The following is a 20289-nucleotide window of genomic DNA, read 5'->3' as shown; positions in this document are numbered from 1 at the left end:
AAGGGGATGGTGGTCTCCGAAACGAAGAGAGATGTTGCTCCAACGGGATAGTTATCCAGGAGGGATAAGTCTCGGCTCTCCAGAGGGAGAATCATGTGAGATAGACTTCACATGTTGAGGAGGAGTACCTCACAAACAACAACTCCACGAAGCTCGATGGACTGAGCAAGCGGCGAGGAGTCGTCGCATGACCTCGCTTGAGAGAATGCATTGGTGGATGCATTGCGAGATCAAGTGGGGGAGCGACCTAAAGCAACTTAAATGAAGGCACACTTGGAGTCGATGTGGAGATCGGACTCAAGGGAGGGCTGACCCGTGGAATGGTGGGCGCGAGAGCCACCATCGACTCAATGCAAAAACGAGGAGCGGAGCAACTTGGGTGTAACTTGGCGAAGTACTCAAGCTGATTGAAGGGAGCCAGCATAGAAGTTGGAACATGGAGCAGAGGCACGGTGCTTTCCTTAGACAGAGGTCAAGGACATGAACTCTTGCAGAGGCAAGAGTAAGATCATGTTGTTCCATGGGTCCTTCATTCTGACGGAGCAGACTCATCTTGCATGGTGCCAAAGACGAAGGGAGCTTCGGGGCACATGCACCTTATCTCGGAGAAGCATTTGATGGAGGAACTAAGGCGACTCAATTTGCGGAGGCGAAGTTGGGTTCAGAAGGCCTTAGCACGGGGCAAGAGGACGCAGAGGCGGGTACTCTTGAAGAATATGCCACAGTGTTGCCATTCGAGTTGCTATGAAGGAAGCGGTGCGCAGCGGGAGAGATTGTGCTGGTAGGGGCAGAGGCCCAGGATCCAGACAATGGTGCACAAATTACAGTGAAGTCGGTGGACTTCGGGAGCTACTAGGCGACGGACTGTCCTAGAGCGGTGCTTCATCTAGGTGTGACCCAAGAGTGGGTGGATGAAGGTCGATTGCCAAAGGAGCGAACAAAATCGAAGGTGGAGGAGACCCTGCGATGTATTGGCAGAGGCCACACATGGAGGGTTCACAATTCGAGTTTATTCCACAATGATCAGAATGCAATGGAGATGTCACCAGGAGGCGACATGGTGCAGCGGATTGTGGTGGAACAGTTCGTGGCAATGCGACACACACGACATTGTCCCGTGAGGGATGAGATCATATGGAGGTATGATCGGGAGCTACTGGGAGCTCCGCTTTGGTGAACAACACGACGACAAGAAGGGCTATGGATTCAAGGAGTGAAGGCCATGGTACCGCAGAGGCGGGTCTTCCGGGCGTGCATCGAATTTTGCATCGGATGAAAACCTTGGTCATCAGCATATGGGGGCTGGGTTCCACCAAGGGAAAAGTTCGAATGCAAGTACCAGTGAGTCCCATGGGAGGGACTTGATCATGCAGAGGTATGATCGAAGCAGCTGGAGAGTTGGACTGCTCTAGAGCTCATATTCGCTTAAGGGAGCCCGACAAGTCAGAGGACAAGGTCGAGTAAGCGAACGTTGCTACCAAGGAAGCTAAGGAGAACAGAATTGGTGCAAACCCTACAACGCGATGGTAGAGGCCATGCATGGGAGTTGCAGTCTGTCTTTCCATCGACCAAACAGACTACTTGGAGAACACAGAGGTGTTGAAGTAGGGGGTCGAAAGGGGCGAGGAAGCGACGACGAGTCCAGAGGGACTTAGCTACCCAAAATCAAGCATCAGTTAGAATGGAGGTGGACTCAGAGGAGTGCCACGGAGACATATCTACTTATCATGAAGAAAAGGGATGCAGATGCGAGGCGACGGATAGTAGGGCCATGGGCATGGCAGCGCCATGGTATCGCAGAGGCGGGACTTCCGTCAAAGTCATTGATCCCTTGCTCTCACGGAGGGAGAGCACTTGGTCGTGAAAGGGGCCGAGGAGGTGGAGCATGCAGAGGCAATCTCCAAGTACCGAGACAAGGCTGAAGGGCAGAGGCCAAGAAACTTCGTAAGACCGGTGTCAACAAGTTTCTCATCAAAATAGCCGTAAGTGAAGGACTTCGGGTCATGCAAGAGTGCACGACCAAGGAACGAAGCAAGCAGTACGTGGTGCTGTACCTTTGCTACTCAGTGGAGTAGGCGGCAGGGTTGATGGAGAAGACGGTACAATCCCAGAGGCGACCTCATCTATCAGAGAATTACTCCAAGTTGGGGTGAAAACTTCCTGCATTCCAGAAGTTCAATGGCATTGAGAAGGTGAATCACAGTAGCCAACTCAACGCAAGGAGTGCAAACACTTCAAGTGCTTCAGAAGTGTGAGCAAAGAGCAGGCGAAGGCCAGTAACCAGCTCGATGCGTGAAGTACAACCTCGAGGAGGCGGGCGAAGTCAAGTAACCTTTGCCTTCTCAATCCTTAAGAGAATGGGCGAAATCGAGTACCCCAGTTCTCTTATCTATCCAGCAGAGGAGCTCTGAACAAGTTCAAAGACCCTTCGAAGATAATGGAAGACAATAGTTGTCAAATCCTCACCAACGGTGATCAGTGCTACTGAGAGTAGATTGCCTGCTTCATTTCCCAACGAAATGCCAATCGAAAGCGGAAGTGATGCGAACCTACTTGGATGTGACAACTAACTGAAAGAAGAGTCAATGAGCAGATTTTGTGGAGGAAGGACCCAAAACTTCAGAAGTTTGCGAGGCGATGCTCGTTAAAGCTCCAACAAGCATCCACCCAGTTCAAGCAGCATGTGGAAATTTTGAGAAACTGGCGCAGTAAGAATGGTCTTTTCCTTCATTTGGTGGATCCGCAGGAATCAACGAGGATCAACACAACTCAGCCAACCCCACACTAGAGTCAGAGTCATTGGTGAGTTGAAGCAACATGGCGGATCAAAGGTTCGACTACTCAGAAACAGCAGCGGAGAGCAGCTGGGAGCCAGGAGGCGCATTGCAGCTGGAGCAGAAGATTGAAGACTCAGCAAAGGCGAAGAGTTGCAATGTTCACAAAGGCTTCGACGAGGACGTCGAAGGGATAAGTGGGGGAGAATGTCACGGACAAACTTCTAAACAAGGTGTTTGATGTAATGCTTATGTATGTCCGTGTCGTTTGGCATGTTCATGCCTTGTACAGAATGTAAAGGGGCGACCGAAGGCTTAATAGTCCCATTTTAGTTGGGTTGGTGGCCTCTTTAGGCTTGTAAATAAAGGTTGTGTCATGTGGACACGCTCGAGAGCTTTTCGGTCTGTAATGGACCATTTTACCCTTTGTTGTGCCACTGTTCAGAGTTTGTAATAGTCTGTTTGTAATTTGCATTGTCTATGAAGTGTTTTTCGGAGATGTTTGCTTGTGGATCCCGTTGGAGGCGTTCTCTCTAACCCGTTCTCTCTTTTGGTGGTCCTAAGGGACAATGGGAGGCTTCGGGGAGGCTGACCTTTGCGGACGGACGCGCGAGGGTGCCGCACGACTTAGGCAAATCCAGCTAAGTCCGTGTCAACGTGGCACAAAACCGTGCAGGTCGGTTTGCATCGTGCGGAGTATACGGGCCGACTACTCGGAGCCTCGATGGCCATTACAGACTATGTATGATCGACCCTCGGTCACAATTATAAAGACCGACCCCTTGGTCGATGTAAGGGGATTGGATCTCGGACACCAAAAACACCCTCAACTCTTCATACTAACTTAAGTTTTAGAGAGGTCGAGTCGGGAATCTCCCTTCCGACATTGACCTTTTGTGCAGGAAAATAGTGCTGAAGCAAAGATCCAAGTCTCTGCTCTACCTCGGGTCAATCCAGTGGACGACGCTCCAACCCGACCCGACATCGACCCTCTCACCTTTGAAATCCATATGGACGCGTTCTCGGGATCGAGCTGAGCCGTTCTGACTCCCCGACCACCGTGTGAAGTTGCACTACAGGTATCTTTCTTAATCACCAGATATATCGTTCATTCATGTTAATTCGGGTTGGAACAGACCTGACGGAGTTCATGCGACTATTTGGTTGCTTTTCCGCTAGGTGAGCTACTTTATACAAGACAAAAAGAGATGTAAGCAGTAGGAAAGCTTAAAGTAAGGGTTGAAGTGAGTCAATGTATGTTGAGTTATAATAGATGATGGAAGGGGACTCGATGTACCTTTGAGAAGATCTTATGCGTCTGTGATAGTGGGATAGAACCTGATGAGATGGTAGCACAAACCAGGGGATGGTGATAGGAGATAGTGTTCGGTGGTTAACTGGAGAATGACTTTTTGTGAAAGGACGAATTCTAGTAGGCGTGTGGTTCTGTATAAGAATTAAAGGAACGATGTCGACGAGAGAGTGTAACCAATTGGTTTGCTAAGGGCTACACTCTGAAAAATGGAGTGTTATATTTCTCAATGAAAAGTGCGTTAACTTTAGCTTATGTCTTCATGAAACGATGACAGAAATCATTGTCAAAGATTCTTTGGCATTCTCTCTCTCTCTCTCTCTCTCTCTCTCTTTACCTAAGATAAGAAATATTATATCCGGTATCATCACCATGTAAGTTGAAAACTCTTTTTATTTAAAAGAATACAAATTGATAGTGTAAACATAAGGTTTTAAATGGAATGATATTGATTAAAAATTTAGGAGATCACATTAAATAATGTTGTGACTTGGAATCTTATAGACTCTATCTATCTCTCTCTGTCCTCTTGTGTTTAATTAATTATTATACAATATATATCTCTCTTTCTAAGTTGGCTTGCATTATGTTGTTTGGGTTTCATACCATGTGTCAAGCTTAATCTAGTTTGCACATGAGAAAGGATGTTAGTGTTTAGCATGGCTTAAACTTTTGAACTTATTGGTAACCCACCCAACTGAGATATTCATCATTTTTGGAAGAAAAAGTTAATGAAAAGCCACACTGTTTTCCATTTACCAAAACTATATAAGAATAAGAAACTCAGCATAACTGGGTAAGAAATCCACATGCTAAGATTCATGACAAGGCCAAGCATACTCAATTGGACATGGCTTGAGAAAAATATTCTTCTTTTTTACACCAACACAAGCAAAAAAAAGCAGTTGCTTGAATCCTTCAACTTGCTTGGGACCAACTTTGTGATGGATAGATATTATGATTTGACTTTGAGATTGAGATTTGAAACAGAATTCTGCAGACTGATGTGGCCATTTTGTTGCTTCATTCAAAACTCCATGACATGTCAATCTAACATAAGCAAGCAATGCTTTTGTTATGCATCACTATCATCTCAAGTCACGATCAAAAGCCTATCCAGATGACGCATCGTGTGGGAATGGGGGAGAACAAATTTATGTGGACCATATGCAATGGAGGAAGAGGAGAAGTTTGGGAAGGTCTGAGACAATTATTGAACTCACAGTTTTCATCATGTTCCTGACCTGTGCAAGTCCAAAGACAAATAAATGGTTCATTTCTCCTTCCACTTGTAAAACAAGTCTTTGCTTCAAGCTTTGTCTGACACATGGAAAATTATGGGTAACTTTTCAAGTGCCAGGAAGTTGCATATTAGCTAGCAGTCAGACATCTGTGGATAAGCATTTCAATCTCATTGTTGCCGATGACCACAGAATACAACCGAAGAGGACATGAAGGTGATGCTATCAACTCAGGACTACCTGACAAGTAAACATGGATGGATTGTTAACAATCACACCAAGACACATCTCAATCTCAATGTTGCAAATGATCATAAAATATAGCAGATTAGAAAATGATGCTAATTCTACAAACTCAGGATTGTGTTAATAGCTAAAGATGGGCATTAGAACTCATCATCCGGGTCAGCTTTCATTAGTGCAAAAAAGGAGTGGAATCATGCGTCAGGATAGAGAGAAATCATAGGAGTGGAACATGTGGAAGTGGACTCTGAGTCCTCCCTCGATTCAGATTGGAGGCATTCATATTGGAAAAAAATTGTCAGCTTCTGAGCGTATCAGGGTGTGGATTCTGCAACTCCCAGTGGATTGCAGCTGACCACTTGGTTCATGAGAGATGAGATTAAAAAGATTAAAAAGACATGGAGCTTTTTCTCTGTGTCAGCCCCTCAACCATTCCACTCTGTAGATTATGTCATCCACAGAGCCCAGGAGGGGAAGTGAACTGCCAGTCTTCCTCAACACTGGTTGGTTGGAGTAGGCAGATGGAGCTGTGAAAGCAAGATGGAAATTAAGTTACTAACCTTGAATCTTTTGGAAAGGAACATGCTTCTGTTTCTAAACAAGTATATTTATTGATATGCTTGCCATGATGGAAGGATAAACACACACACACACACACACACACAAAAAAAAAAGGAAATTTATCATCCTATTTAGGAATGATAACATGTTATGTTGTACAGCAACATCAACGCCATAAACTCTCAACTATTTGAGGTTGATAATATATATTTTCTATTATCAGAGTATTTAATTTTTTTATTTATAATTTCTAACCACTAATGCCATATAGGTTGTATAAAAATTAATATCTTATCTGACATCATTCTTTAGTTCACTTTTTTTTTTCTTCTTCAAATTATCACAAACTTGATGTACAAAAATATTTTTCTGGTAGATATCATTTGACTTGGATAACTACTTTGTTCTTTTCGAATTATCACAGATCCAACTAAATGATACCTAATTTCGATTGAGATGTCTCTCTCAAACCCTAGAAAGTGTTCTTGAAACTATATTCAAGAGAAGTAAAAGCAAGAGAGAAAAAAGAATTTACTGTGATCCCTATTCCCACCTTGAACTAAATTGATTTCCTCACAGGCAACAGCTTAGCGGCAGACCTCACCGATGAAAATATCTACCTTGATGGGGAAGTCCCATGGTTATTGTCTTCTCGGCTGATACGGACGGCTCCGTTCGTGGTTGCCGCGTTGCTCGCTTTCCGAATCCCACGCGCTTCCTTCGCTCTTCTCATCTCTCATCCGCCCTGCGTCTCTCCCGACTGACGCGCATCCTTCGCTTACGTCTTCCTCACGCCGTGCCGTCAAACCACCGGCCGCCTCTCCTCTTCCAAGCGTCCGAGAGTCCTACATCTTCGCAAGGCCGAGAATAGAAGCGAAAGCCTAACCTAGTTGAGCCCCCTGCCTTGTGATTCGACGATTCTGTGGAGCTCACCTGATCCTTCCAATCCAACGGCAGGTAGTCCTGCCCACTCTAGTGTTTGTATATATATATATATACATACACTTTTAGTTCTCTCTGAGTCTCGTAATATCTTTTCGTTTCTCAAGCGTACCTGCCCGTTTATTCGATCTTTCGTGGGGACCATCCTCTGGAGACACCATTGATGCGCAGGTAACGTAACGAGTGGCGGTAGAATCGAGTAAGACAAACACTAAAACACTTAATTCTTCCACTTAACAGTCCAATAGCCAATTCCATTTCGTCTCATGTTGGCGGCTAAAACCGAACCAAACCGCGAGCGTATATAAACACATGTAAACCCACACCATCGCCCCCTCGATCGATTCAATTGTCTGCTCCCGATTCCCTCGACTTCGCTCTCCCAGCCTTCAGGTTTCTCGCCCACGCCTCCTCCTCCCTTCTCTCCCTTCCCAAAACCCCACCCTTTGCCTCGTCCTCCGCCGCCTCGATCGCTCGCTCCGGTCATGGGGAGGTGCGTCCTGGTCACTGGCGGCGCCGGTTACGTCGGGAGCCACACCGTGTTGCAACTCCTTTTGGAAGGGTTCACCGCCGTCGTCGTCGACAACCTCGATAACTCCTCCGAGTTCGCTGTCCAGCGCGTCGCCCAACTCGCTGGCGAGTTCGGCAAAAACCTCACATTTCACCGGGTAATTTATATTGTTCTGTGGTTCAAAGAGTCGAGATTGAATTTTGGGTCTCGAATTCTTTTTCATGGATCTGATTGATTCCTTGGATTCTGCGACTTATGAGTGATCTTTTGTCGAAAAGGTGCGAGTTTTCATCGTGGCGATTTCGTTTTCATCTTCGTTTCCTCCTAAAGGCATCGGACAAAATCGAAATTTTTTAGTCAAAGAGTGTGCATTTGGCTTGAGTTTTATTTCGGTTTTGAAGGCATCATGAAACCATAGCTTACCGTATTCGTAGATTTAGTGATTTTTCGCTTCAACAATTTGGAACTTTTGGTCGGTGGCTGTAGATTCTGATATGTGGATTTGTATAATTAGGGTTCTGGGGCCGCTTGCTCTTGTTGCCGTCCTTTCCCCAACTAAGACAATTGCATCATATAGCATATGGTTCAAGTCACATAAGCCATCATTTGATGCCAAATATATCAAATAGGAAACGTGATGTTACAAATTGACGCATGGATTCAAGGAACACTAAATCATCTACGTAACTCTTTTTAAGAAAACCTTGGGAACGAGAAATGAACTCATAACAGTGTGAATTAGAGTCCAATTTTTTTTCTTTTCAACGAAGCAAAAAGGAATTAGATTTTTTTTTTGGTCTTGATTTAGTCGGAGTTTTATCATTTAAATCAGAAGAACTAGTTCATTAGAAAAACGCATACATTTTGAGAAACCCCTTACTGAATTAAGTAAATTCTCCGTCATGAGAGCAAAATATAGGGAAATCTGAGTAGTTTTACGTTTTTCATCATCACCCTTCTTATTGTGCTGTCATTATCTGCAGCATACCAAAGTTTGTTTGTTGTTTCTTTCTTTTGTTTGAGGTGATTTTTTTTCTTTTTTGTTTCAGTGAAAGAATTATAATGCATTGGTAAACTTGCGATTGCATAGATTTCCAGTTCGTGCAGAAGTTGTCCTGGTGCTATCTTCTTTTAAGTGGAAGATGAGATGTCTTTGCCACCATATTCACTGATTATTATTTTCAGTTGTTGACAAAAGGAATCTCAATTTAGATTTTAGTTATTCACAAAAATGTCTCACTATAACGTGAAATAGGTGTACCCTTTTGGATTTTGTTGCTGAGTTTTTCAAATTGACCCTATATGTACTTCCATTTTTATTCTTAGAATGACCTTAAGGTGTGACCGGAATATGCTTCGTTAGGATCAGATAAATCTCTATGATCTTTGCACAACTTCTAAAGATGCTGATGAAATAGTCAGATGCCATTGTATTTGTTCTTCAACTGTTATTTTCATTGCTTCTGGAATTTGTTTTCTTAAATAAACTCCTGGCCCCTAATAGTGTTCCATGAAAATGAATTATATCATATGTTTTCATCAAAATTTCTGGTTTTGACTTGTAATAGCATTTCCGCGAAGGTGCTTATATATATAAAACCCTGTTGTTATCCTGGTTTTGATTGTACTTCATAGTGAATGCCGAAATGGTAGATCTTTTTTTCCTTGTGGTTGCTACATTATGCTGACGCTTCTGCAGATTGATATTCGGGATATAGAAGCATTGGAGAAAGTATTTTCTACAACAAAGTAAGTTTTTTCCTTACCTCTTTATTGCTCTTATTAGTTGAACAAAAGGGGTTTAAGCTGTTTTTGTCAGCAGGTTTGATGCTGTTATACATTTTGCTGGTCTGAAGGCAGTGGGTGAAAGTGTTCAGAAACCCTTGCTTTATTACAAAAATAATATCATTGGTACAATTGCTCTTTTGGAAGTAATGGCTGCATATGGATGCAAAAAGGTATTTTCTTGATAGACTTCATTTATTAGCCAAGATTTTGCATTTTAGAAGATTGAGGATAATAAAAATAACATTCTTTGTAAACTTGTAACTTTTCAGCATCTATGGCTTTGAAAATCATATATGCTCCTCTCCTCTCTACCCGAATAACTTCTTAAGGTTTGTGAACGGACCTTTTATAGGGCCCTATTGGCATCTGAGGAAGGCCACTTTGATTTGAGTACAATAATAGGTCCTCCTGAAACCCTTCTCCTATGGGCTGCTACATAAAGCTGGCCTTTGGGGACATTACAATGGGCCACATATTAAGGTTATGAAAGAGACACATAAGATGAGAAAGTTTATAGGACATGTTGGACAAAAGATAGTATTCCCAGTAGCATATCTCTTCAGATTTGTTCTTCTGAGTCCTACAATAACGTTTAATGTAATAAACTGCATTAGGATGTTCTTTTTTATATATTATTGAATACGTAATATTTTTTGAACCTTTTCGTATGAAGTTGATTTTTTATGTAAATTATTAAATGCATTTGAAAATGGAACTTTAGCTTAACATAATTGACCCAAAATGGCTTTTGGGTCATTATTTCTGTGTATATGTATATCAGTGTTGAATGCCTTTGGGTGATTGATGTGTCAAATCTTGCAGCTGGTATTCTCATCATCAGCTACTGTTTATGGATGGCCTAAGGATTTACCCTGTACAGAGGAATCCCCTTTGTGTGCAATGAACCCATATGGTCGAACTAAGGTTTCTTCTTTTTTCTTTGACTCCTCTTTTTCCATGTACCTATTGATGTGATCTGACAATTTTTGTATCAACAATTGCAGCTTATGATTGAAGAAATATGTCATGATATCCATCGTGCAGATAGTGACTGGAAGATAATGCTATTAAGATATTTCAATCCTGTCGGAGCTCATTCCAGTGGACATATTGGTGAAGATCCTCGTGGAATTCCCAATAATCTCATGCCACTAATCCAGCAAGTTTCTGTTGGGAGGAGACCTACACTAGCAGTATTTGGGAATGACTATTCAACGAAGGATGGTACAGGGGTATCCTTTTTTTCCTTAACTATTTATTATATGCTTTTATTTTGGGTTTTTAGTGGAAAATTGGTTAAGGACATGTAATTCATCTTTTTGTGATTTGATCCTCTTGGCACCAGCTTGGTGAATTGGTCAAGGACATGTTATATTGAAGCAAGTAACAGAACTAATTAACAGAACTTGGCCATGTTTCTTCTACTGATTCTGTTGTTAATCTGCACAATATTCAATTTTATAAATTTGTTTGTGCCTATTGTGGGCATAATATGCCTATTACGTCTATGAAATGCCAGTTTGGAAACTGAAGACTTACATATAGTTCAGATTTTGATAAGTTTTGTTTGTCTTTTCCTTCTAAATATTTATTTGCATAAACTGCCAGTTATTAGATAAATAAATTTTAGTATAATCCAACGGCTACTTTTGTTACCAACAATCATTTCTATATATAATACATATGATCAAGCCAAGTGGATGGTCGATGTGAGGAGACATGGAATAGGCAAGACGATTGGTGAATTTGCCCTGACAATATTATTTATTGTTGCTTCTTTGAATAGATTGCACAATATACTTGATTTCATTCTCATTCTTGTATTGTGGTTTCTTTTAGCCTTTTTCTTAGAATTTCATAATAAGCTTTCAGATAGCAATGATCACATTAAATCTCTTCCTTATCATTTCATGTGCTGAATAATAAGCTTTGCATTTTATTCCCATACTGTTCTTGCTGCTTTTGTTGCACATGACACAGCTAAGTACCTGAAGTGTACATTATTAGTTTATCTAATGTATAAACTGGTTTTCTTAGAGTTCAAAAACCAAAGTCTTCTACCATTTAAGTTTTATCACGATTTCTCGTTTCATAGACATCTTAACATGACTGCAGGTAAGGGATTACATCCACGTTGTTGATTTAGCAGATGGACATATTGCAGCTCTGCATAAGTTCTTTGAGGACCCCAACATAGGTGTGTATTCAATGCTATTAAAGTTTGTAGTACATCTTGATATATTTGGTAGACAACATAGTTTTATATTACAGCCATGTGGGTTAAGTTAATTTACTTCTTGGAGTTTAGACTATTGTACATAGTTGTCATATGCATGGTATGCAGTACCGAATGGTACCGCCTGGTATGGGTGGTACGTACCGATCTGACGGCATATCAGTATGTGGACCGCTCGGTACCGGACGAAACGTGCTACAGTGCTACAGTATTATCTACCAATGAACATATTGTTATTGTCTATGAAGCACAGACATGCTGATTTGGTGGGCGTATCCATGTTGGACATGGATTCGTCGCCAACACGGCTGAACACGTGTCCGATACGTGTCTTCTTTTGTTTATTTATTTGTTTTCCGGACACGCATATCCATGTTGGAGTGACTCTCCTGCACCCTTCCTCACCACTCCCGCATCCTTCTTCTCGTGATGCGCACGTGGGCTGACGGTATTGAGGCAGCAGCTTTATGCGGGGCCCATGTCGTGGCCTTCGAGTCTACAAAGCAACTAGTGCGGAGGGGTCACATATCTTTATTCGTAACTAGAGAGACTTTGATCGGTTCAACAAACAAGGGCCCACGCGGGATCTAGTTGATGGTTGTAGCAAATGGTGGGTTTTGGCAGCTTGCATAGGACAGCATGGTGCTACCGTTCTTTTGTTAACACGTATTCTCTCTTCTTCCTGTGTCACATTGTAAAGTGTAAAGTGTGAGAATTCATGATTTGCTACATTGGTCACATAACTATATTGATAATTATATCGATGTATAGTAGTGTTTCATGTATAGCAGTCCTATAATGACACATGCCTATATTGATAATTAGATTGATAGTAAATTTGTTACTAACTCTTAGCCTGAACTTGTGTTGTTAATTGACCATGTAACAAGTCAAGAATAAAGTAAATTATGTGGATATATGTTAGAAATTTAGAAAGAAATATCAAGGGTACTATGTAGAATTAAACTACTTATATTATAAGCTATAATTTGGTGCCAAGCTCATGTGGATTTTTTTTTTTTTTGAATCATTGTTTGGTAGATTAACTACAAAGACTTGTATGAAGTGTAATTTTATATACTGTAAAAATTACTTACATTTAATATATAGTTTTATATACTGTAAAAATAAAATCATGTAGGTTCTATTTTGAATCTATGTTGTTTTCTGATAAATTTAATTGTATTACAGCTGTACTATCTAAGTACATTTAAAATTATATGATGATAGTTATTTGTTCACATTGCTAAGTCTATAAAATTAAAGTATAAATACTATGAAACGTATTAATCAAATATTATATATATCAAAAAATACATGTGTCTCGCCACATCTGTGTCCTAATTTTAAAAAAAATGATGTGTTGCCGTGTCTGTGTCTGTGTTTGTGCTTCTTAGGTTATTGTTGCCAAGTACCAATTGTATCAATCTATATGTACTACTACAGGATTGTTATTAGTACCCAGATCATCCTGTGGGGTTTGTTAAAGATCACCTCTATGTCACCTGGGTTCAATGGAAGATAGGCACTCAAAGTCATTTGGTTTTACAGCTTTATATTCAGGTTGCCCGATAATAGGTTTCATAATTATTATAGTCATCTTCTGAACCTTGTGTGGTGTATTGCAGTCAGCTATTGGTCATAGCTATGCTTCAACTTGGTTCAATGAAAGTTTAACATTCTTAGAAGTGTATTTATTAGCCTGACACTAATTATAGCTACTTATAAGCCAAAATAGGTTGGAAGTCATATATGGTTTAGGTTCGTCTATTGTTGTCAGCATTAAGATCTCTATAATGAGGCTCTCTTATTATACCCTTCTTGTTTGGGCATTTAGTGATATTTCTTTCTCTAATAGATTATGTGATTTCATGATATAGAACTTCTACAATTCTTTAGCATGCTTTATTAGGTTGGAAGAAATTTTAGTATTACAGGCTAGAGATAGCTTCTTCAAGCAAAAGCAGCAGACTTGTGTTTTGCAATTTATTTTCCATACTTCATTATTGATGCCTAACCATCAGTGTTTATCTGGTTGATCCCACCATTTTCTTACAGGTTTAATTCATTTACTCTGATTGCTAGCGAGGATCTTGCATGTTTGAACTGACAATGTTGTGTAAGCTGCAGGCTGTGAAGTTTATAATCTAGGAACTGGCAATGGAACATCAGTGTTGGAAATGGTGGCAGCATTTGAGAAGGCTTCAGGCAAGGTACTACAATTTCGACATCATGATTTCTTAAGATGACTACAAACCAGCTATTTACTTGACCAATCATGTTGAACATGGGATGCATAACTTGATATCAAGATTAATATCATGAGATGACTTGATATCAATTAGCATTCTAAACTTCATGGTATAAGTAAAATGCACTGTTTTACCAACAAATATTTGCTTGGAAACCAGTTAAGCCACATGGTATCTGCTGTGCATTCTTTTGTTTTTCTACTATAGTTTTGACTCGTATAATTCTTTTCAGAAAATTCCTCTGGTCATGGCTGGAAGGCGACCTGGTGATGCTGAAATTCTTTATGCATGCACTGCCAAAGCAGAGAAGGAACTAAATTGGAAGTATGTATTTTCGGTAATACTTGCATGCTCATTTTTTTTTCTTAATAAAAATCTATATAGTTCCAGTTAGCTGCACTTAGTTTCTTATCTGAATTTTGGAATGATGGCTACTGCAGAGCAAAGTACAGCATCGAAGAAATGTGCCGTGATCAGTGGAACTGGGCTAGCAAGAACCCCTGGGGATACGGTCTACCTGATCCTGCTAACTGAGGAATCTCTTAACATAATTTCTTCAATGAATTTAGAGAGAGATCACTAATTGTGAACATAATGGCATGTAAATGTGGAATAGGTCCAGCTGATATATTTGTCATATAATGTGGCATGAATAAAAAATGCTTCTGTTCTGATATAATGGGAGCATTATAGTTAAAAGGCATCTTTGCTTTCTTTTTTTCTAAATATCTATTCTTTGTCTCTTTTTTGGCATCTTAAACTTATGGCTCCCTCCTCGCTTTTCTATTCTGCTAGGTGGGGCTTCGGAGGCTGATTCGGCCTATGACTGGGAACAAATGATAATATAAATGATATATACACGAGAAATTCAAAAACCAGTAGTTGAAACTTTCACTCTGGTTTGGTGCTGCCTCAGATTCCAAACTTTTTGCTTATTGCTGTTTCTTTTTAGTCTCTTACTGGTTGGTAATCTGAAAGCTTGCAGTGTCTCCTGAATGTCTCGAGGCAATATATTGATGCAGAAGTTTTCTGTAATAGAAGATGCTGTATATGTGTGTGTTGACACATTGCTTTTATTTATGGATGCGTGTGATAACATAAATAAGACACCCCATTTTCTTATGTGTGTGTGTGTGTTGACACATGCTTTTATTTATGGATGCATGTGATAACATGAATCATGATATGTAATGTCATGAATCATGATAATATTATATATGGGTAAGATTATGTACATTGATTCTCTCTAAACCACCTTATAGTGTGTGCTTAGCTACTATTCTTCTAATGTGATGCAAGAAATACCTGGAAAATTCATCCTATTTGAATTTGGCTAACTACATATATTTTGTTGAATTTCCTATCAAACCCAGCTTAAATACCTTTATATATATTTGTATATCTCAATTTTGATCGATTGACGTTTTAATTTCGCTTAAATAAGTGCAACAGGTGCAGATCCTGTAAAACTCAATCCACTATTATTTAGGAACCAAAAAACAAAATAAAAATCATGGTAGGTAGGTATAACTTGTAATGCCTGCTTTTGAATCTATCTTTCCAGCCTATTATTTCTCTCCGACTGTGTAATGATGAACCAAAAATTTGCATGTTATTCTGCTGATCATCATAAATGTAGTCTACTATCATATAACTGAAAGACAATCGCACAGCTCAATGGCATTATCAGCACATCAGATCCATTAAAACATCAACATTTATGAAGAGGCTATACATCATGCTCTGAAATTGAGATGTGACATGGATCTATAAAGGTCTTTTGAGTCTGTGTTCCATTCTCCCAACAACATACCTTGAGACATGAACAACAGAGAGAGATGTTATTCGAAGTCTGGAGAACCTCTCACCTCTTGCGGATTATGCTCAAGCATGACCACATCAAAGAGAGAATAAGAAGAGGGGGGGCCTTACATCTAACCAAGTCTTTCACACACTTGCAAACTCCCATCCACCTATCAACGACGGTAACCCATTCACACACACCCGCAGTTATATATATATAGACACACACACACACGTACTTACACACACGTAGGATAGATTCTGACCAGCCTATATGGTCAGTCGATCAAGATAGCGATCCATGATCTCCGAAATTGACTCCAAGAATGCAGTCTCGCTGGTTCCTGGAATAACAGCATCCTTTGCTTCATGGATTATCTCTTCGATCCTGGATTCCTTCTTGATGGTTTCTCTACATAAAATGCTTCCGATATCAAATGGAGTCAGCCCTCTTTTGGCACCCTTCCTCAAAAGCATGGTGGAAATGCGAAGAGTGCGAGAGCACTCGAGTGACATTTCCCAGCCGTAGAACTTTAGCAGAGCAATGTCCTGCTCAGCGTCCAGTGAATTTATGTACTCCAAAGTTTCAGAACCGAAAGGTCGGCGAGACTGAGGCCAGTAGAGCCACTCAAATGTGCAATCCTCAAACTGTATCAGAGGCATTGAAGAATGATAACTCATAGATAATCATCTAGATGCTAAGAGTAGACTTGATAAAAAAAAAAAAAATGTGCAAGAAAAACCATAAAGAGATGATCCATATTCATCAGGGTATTTATTAAAGGACATATACAACAATATTTCAAGGGTGATGATCTATCCTCCTAATAAAATGTCAAAAGTCATTGAGAAGGAATAATGAAGAACAAAACAAGCAAAGCATTGTCTCTGTGGTTCACATCAAAAAAATAATAAAAGTGTTGGCATAAAGAACAGTGTCATGCAATGTCCCCAAGATTCCAGAAAACTTGTTCCATCTAAATGACACATGGTCTACATTATCCCTTAGGAAGTTGAAAATGATTTAGAGGATGGCATGATCAATAAACCAATAAATATATAATCTTTGTTAAATGCAAAAAAAAAAAAAAAAAACATCATGCTAGAAATCTGGGAAAAATAATTCTGCGATGAAAGAAATAGGACTGAGGAGACAAACAAATATACCAACTTACATTCTCAGGAAGGCAGTACCCGTGATCGATTGGAACCAACACTATACGTCCTTCTCCTCCCTCTTTGCGGACTAAGATATTTCCAGCATGCCGATCTGCATTTGCCAATCGGATGTCTAACACACAGATCTTGTGAACCTCCTGCACCGGAAACACCCGCGGCCCCATCTCCTCACAACTTCCAAAGTTCTTGACAAACATTTGCAGTGATCCAACCTTAAAATTCATGGCTGCCTGTTCACATCCAGCAGGATGTTTAAAACCTCCGTGCATGCATTGAACAAGAACGGTTGGAGGAACACCGGCAAAGCCGAAATCAACATGGGAGAATGATCGGTGGCCACTGATAGGATGATCAAGAATGTAAGCTGCTACTTCCCTAATGGCACCTTCTCCTACCCGCGTCCCTCGTTTTAACCCTTCACCATTAGTTGAGAGTGGAAGCCCACGAGGGTTGTTCTTAGCCAGTGGTTCCTCGTCGCTTGGCTTAAACACAGAAACAAATTCATTGCCCGAGATGTCTTGCATAAAATAGGCTCCCCCTGTACCTTCTGTAGACATGATCGGTGGGTTTCCCTTCTCCAATCCAGAAAGAGCAGCACGCAGCAGATTCTTTATCACTAGAGGCAATTCAACCTTTGGATTGACAATAACTGGCTCAATCGACGCACCCCTACATGGAGTGTTTCTCGTAAATGCCTGAGAGCAATCAACGCATCCCTTATCAACTGTTACCGGTGCTTCAACAGACGGCTCAGAGTCCTCCATAGGCTTCGTCCTGACTTGTGCCGACCTGCGCACGAACAAGTGCAGGAATGCATTGTTATTTGTGCAAATATCGTGTATCTCTCTCCGGTCTTCAACCTTCTCCGCCGCCTCCCCCTCGAAGAGAAAATTTTGGTCTTGAAGATGGACGAAACTAGGATTCCTCTTTGCAACCTGCTTCTTAACATAATGCACAGTTCGCCCCTGCTCGACGCGGAACTTTAATTTCTTTCCGGATGCAGTCTTCACGGTAATGACACGAAGATCAGATGTTTTGATAATAAGATGGAGGACTTTCCCATCGGACACACCATAATCACGTATGAGACAATCATTCCGGGCCATCTCCCGGCCATCAAATACCAGCTTCTGCTTCTTCACAGCGAATCCCTTGCAGCTCTGGATCTTAAGTTTCACCGAGGCGATGGAGTCGGACTCCAGGACCCTCATGGGGATAACAGGGGCACCTGCAACTGCAAGGTATATCGTTATCAACTCTGGTGAACAAGGTGGACCTCCGGCTCCATTGGAATAGCATGTTGACAATGCAAGATCTTCCCGGATTGGCCCAAGAGTGGCCCCGGCGGCTGACATCCCCTTCTCTGCAAGAAAAACCAAAAGAACCGTCACCTTGTATTTAGCTGCACGAACTACAAAGAAACCAAAAAAGGGAGAAAAATCGAGGGCTTGTCAAACCCTACAAGTTATTTTCCTCTTCATTTTGATCCACCCGAAAAGAACGAGGAACGAAATAACCAATCCAAATCAAACCCTACAAATCCTTGTAGTTGTTAAAAGAGGAAAGGGAGAAAAACAAATCTAACCTCAGAGAAGCAAAAAGAGGAATTACAAGAAAGATGTAAACTTCCCGGAGGGACCTGATTTCACAAGAAGCAGGAACAAATCCAGGAACCGCCTTTCTAACAAATAAGGTACCACATTGATCGCGTAAACGTTGGCGAAGTGATCAGACAGAGATCACAAGAACAGATGCAGATCGTGAACCATAAAGGAACCGTCTTTCCACGGATAAATTGGGATCGACCATCAAAAATTAAATTAATGTGATCATATTGGGATCAAAAGAAACAAATCATGAAGCCTTTTTGGAGAAAACCCTGAAACAAAAGGATTCCAGGGGGGAGCATGGGAGGGATTCTTACCGAAAGGGAAGAACCGGGGGCCAATGGAGCACTGAGGCCACCTTAAATCAGGGGAAAAATATAGCTAATGAAGCGGACGATTGGGAAGGGGTTACTTCAAATTTAGAGCATCGGTTGGTCTTCTCTCTCTCTCTCTCTCTTCCGGGCTTGTCTGCGAGTCTTCCGCTTCGCTCCTGCTCCAACACCCTCCCCCCGGGCGGCGGTCACGGTTAAAGAAGTGGGAAACGAAAACCGCGAGAGAGAAGGGAGGGAAATCCTACCGGAATCGGACCGGTTATCGTTACAGACGGTTGGCTCCGGGTCCCAGGAGGACTTCTCGTCACGGAAGATACTTAACGGAGCCTCAGCGTAGCCGTTAAGGACGGCAGAGGAATAAATTTGAAAATTACTTAGTTTGAAGATATATATAATTTTACCTTGATAATTTCTAACAAAATTACCTATTTATATCCCTAAAAATTAGTCATATTCTTGATGTATATGTGTGTGTGTGTTTTCTTTTAAGTTAAATATAAGTAAAAAAAGTCTAATTTTTATTAAGATCTTTTAAAAATTATCATATACTAAAAATATTTAAAAATTATATATATATATATACATATATATATATGTATATATATACATATATACATATATATATATATATGTATATATATATATACATATATATATATGTATATATATATATATACATATATATATACATATATATATATGTATATATATATATATATATACATATATATATATGTATATATATATATATATGTATATATATATATATATATATATATATATATATATATATATATATATATATATATATATATATACACACACCTTTGGTTCGGACATGATACAATCACACCCACTAGGTTAAGAGTTAGATGGGACCTAGTCCAATGATATTGATAACTTGACATTAATAAGGATATCAATTTAGTACCAAGAGATTGACTATGTAACATTGGTAGGGAAGCTCACTAGATAAAGTCATTATTTCATATTCATAGCCCTAATGATTCGACAAGTGATCTTATGACCTATCAACGGTAGAATGAAATGAATAATCATTCCTAAAATTTATCATAGTTTCAACCCAACGATCACTCGTCATACTTTAAAAGGCTCCTTGCATATATTCTTAATAGACTTCTGGCTAAATACATCTGTTAACTTTGGTATTTGATTGAATCCTATGAACTAATACTAACATATATATTAGAGAGTATTTATCGGGTATGCCCCTAACGTAGCATCTTATGAGATATCGACTTGAATCCTTAGATGTGCAATACCTTAACTTAAGAATAACTAGGAAACAAACCTCAAGTAGCTTCGAACCAAAGTAATATATCGAATAAATGAAATCTATGATAATAAATTGATGAGAGCATATTCCTCTTCAAAGAATTGTATGAGACCCTCATAAGTGAATCAGGAAGACCCTACTCTTTCAAACTTAAGAATGGTGGGGAATAATCTCTTTTCCATTTGCAAACTCTTTTTTTATGAAGGATAAT

General features: G+C 40.3%; 2 protein-coding genes and 1 long non-coding RNA gene across 5 annotated transcripts; 1 reads left to right on the top strand and 2 right to left on the bottom strand.

Moving 5' to 3' along the window:
- Window positions 1-4883: 4883 nt before the first annotated feature.
- On the bottom strand, window positions 4884-7084 carry LOC108951273 (uncharacterized). Its single transcript, XR_001975693.2, has 2 exons — window positions 6752-7084; window positions 4884-5567 (listed from the first exon to the last, which is right to left on the bottom strand). It is a non-coding gene; the product is annotated as an uncharacterized LOC108951273 (long non-coding RNA).
- A 184-nt stretch (window positions 7085-7268) lies between these two features.
- LOC135583907 (UDP-glucose 4-epimerase GEPI48-like) lies at window positions 7269-14586 on the top strand. Of its 2 annotated transcripts, none has more exons than XM_065169475.1 (9): window positions 7269-7741; window positions 9284-9333; window positions 9407-9542; window positions 10195-10296; window positions 10377-10604; window positions 11488-11569; window positions 13739-13821; window positions 14093-14197; window positions 14301-14586. In XM_065169475.1, exons 1-9 carry the CDS (start codon window positions 7559-7561, stop codon window positions 14331-14333), a joined length of 1002 nt encoding a protein of 333 aa, XP_065025547.1. In that variant the 5' UTR covers window positions 7269-7558; the 3' UTR covers window positions 14334-14586. The 2 variants fall into 2 exon arrangements, with proteins under 2 accessions (XP_065025547.1, XP_065025546.1); XM_065169474.1 differs by having other exon boundaries at window positions 7343-7741; window positions 14093-14184.
- A 1316-nt stretch (window positions 14587-15902) lies between these two features.
- Window positions 15903-18840, bottom strand: LOC135648858 (phosphatidylinositol 4-kinase gamma 4-like). Of its 2 annotated transcripts, none has more exons than XM_065166836.1 (3): window positions 18767-18840; window positions 16839-18205; window positions 15903-16311 (listed from the first exon to the last, which is right to left on the bottom strand). In XM_065166836.1, exons 2-3 carry the CDS (start codon window positions 18195-18197, stop codon window positions 15934-15936), a joined length of 1737 nt encoding a protein of 578 aa, XP_065022908.1. In that variant the 5' UTR covers window positions 18198-18205; window positions 18767-18840; the 3' UTR covers window positions 15903-15933. The 2 variants fall into 2 exon arrangements, with proteins under 2 accessions (XP_065022908.1, XP_065022909.1); XM_065166837.1 differs by lacking the exon at window positions 18767-18840 and adding an exon at window positions 18305-18366.
- Between the last annotated feature and the right edge of the window lie 1449 nt (window positions 18841-20289).

The sequence above is a fragment of the Musa acuminata genome, chromosome BXJ3-9 (assembly GCF_036884655.1).
Source record: "Musa acuminata AAA Group cultivar baxijiao chromosome BXJ3-9, Cavendish_Baxijiao_AAA, whole genome shotgun sequence".
NCBI lineage: Eukaryota > Viridiplantae > Streptophyta > Magnoliopsida > Zingiberales > Musaceae > Musa > Musa acuminata.
This window is presented reverse-complemented; position numbering and strand designations above follow the sequence as displayed.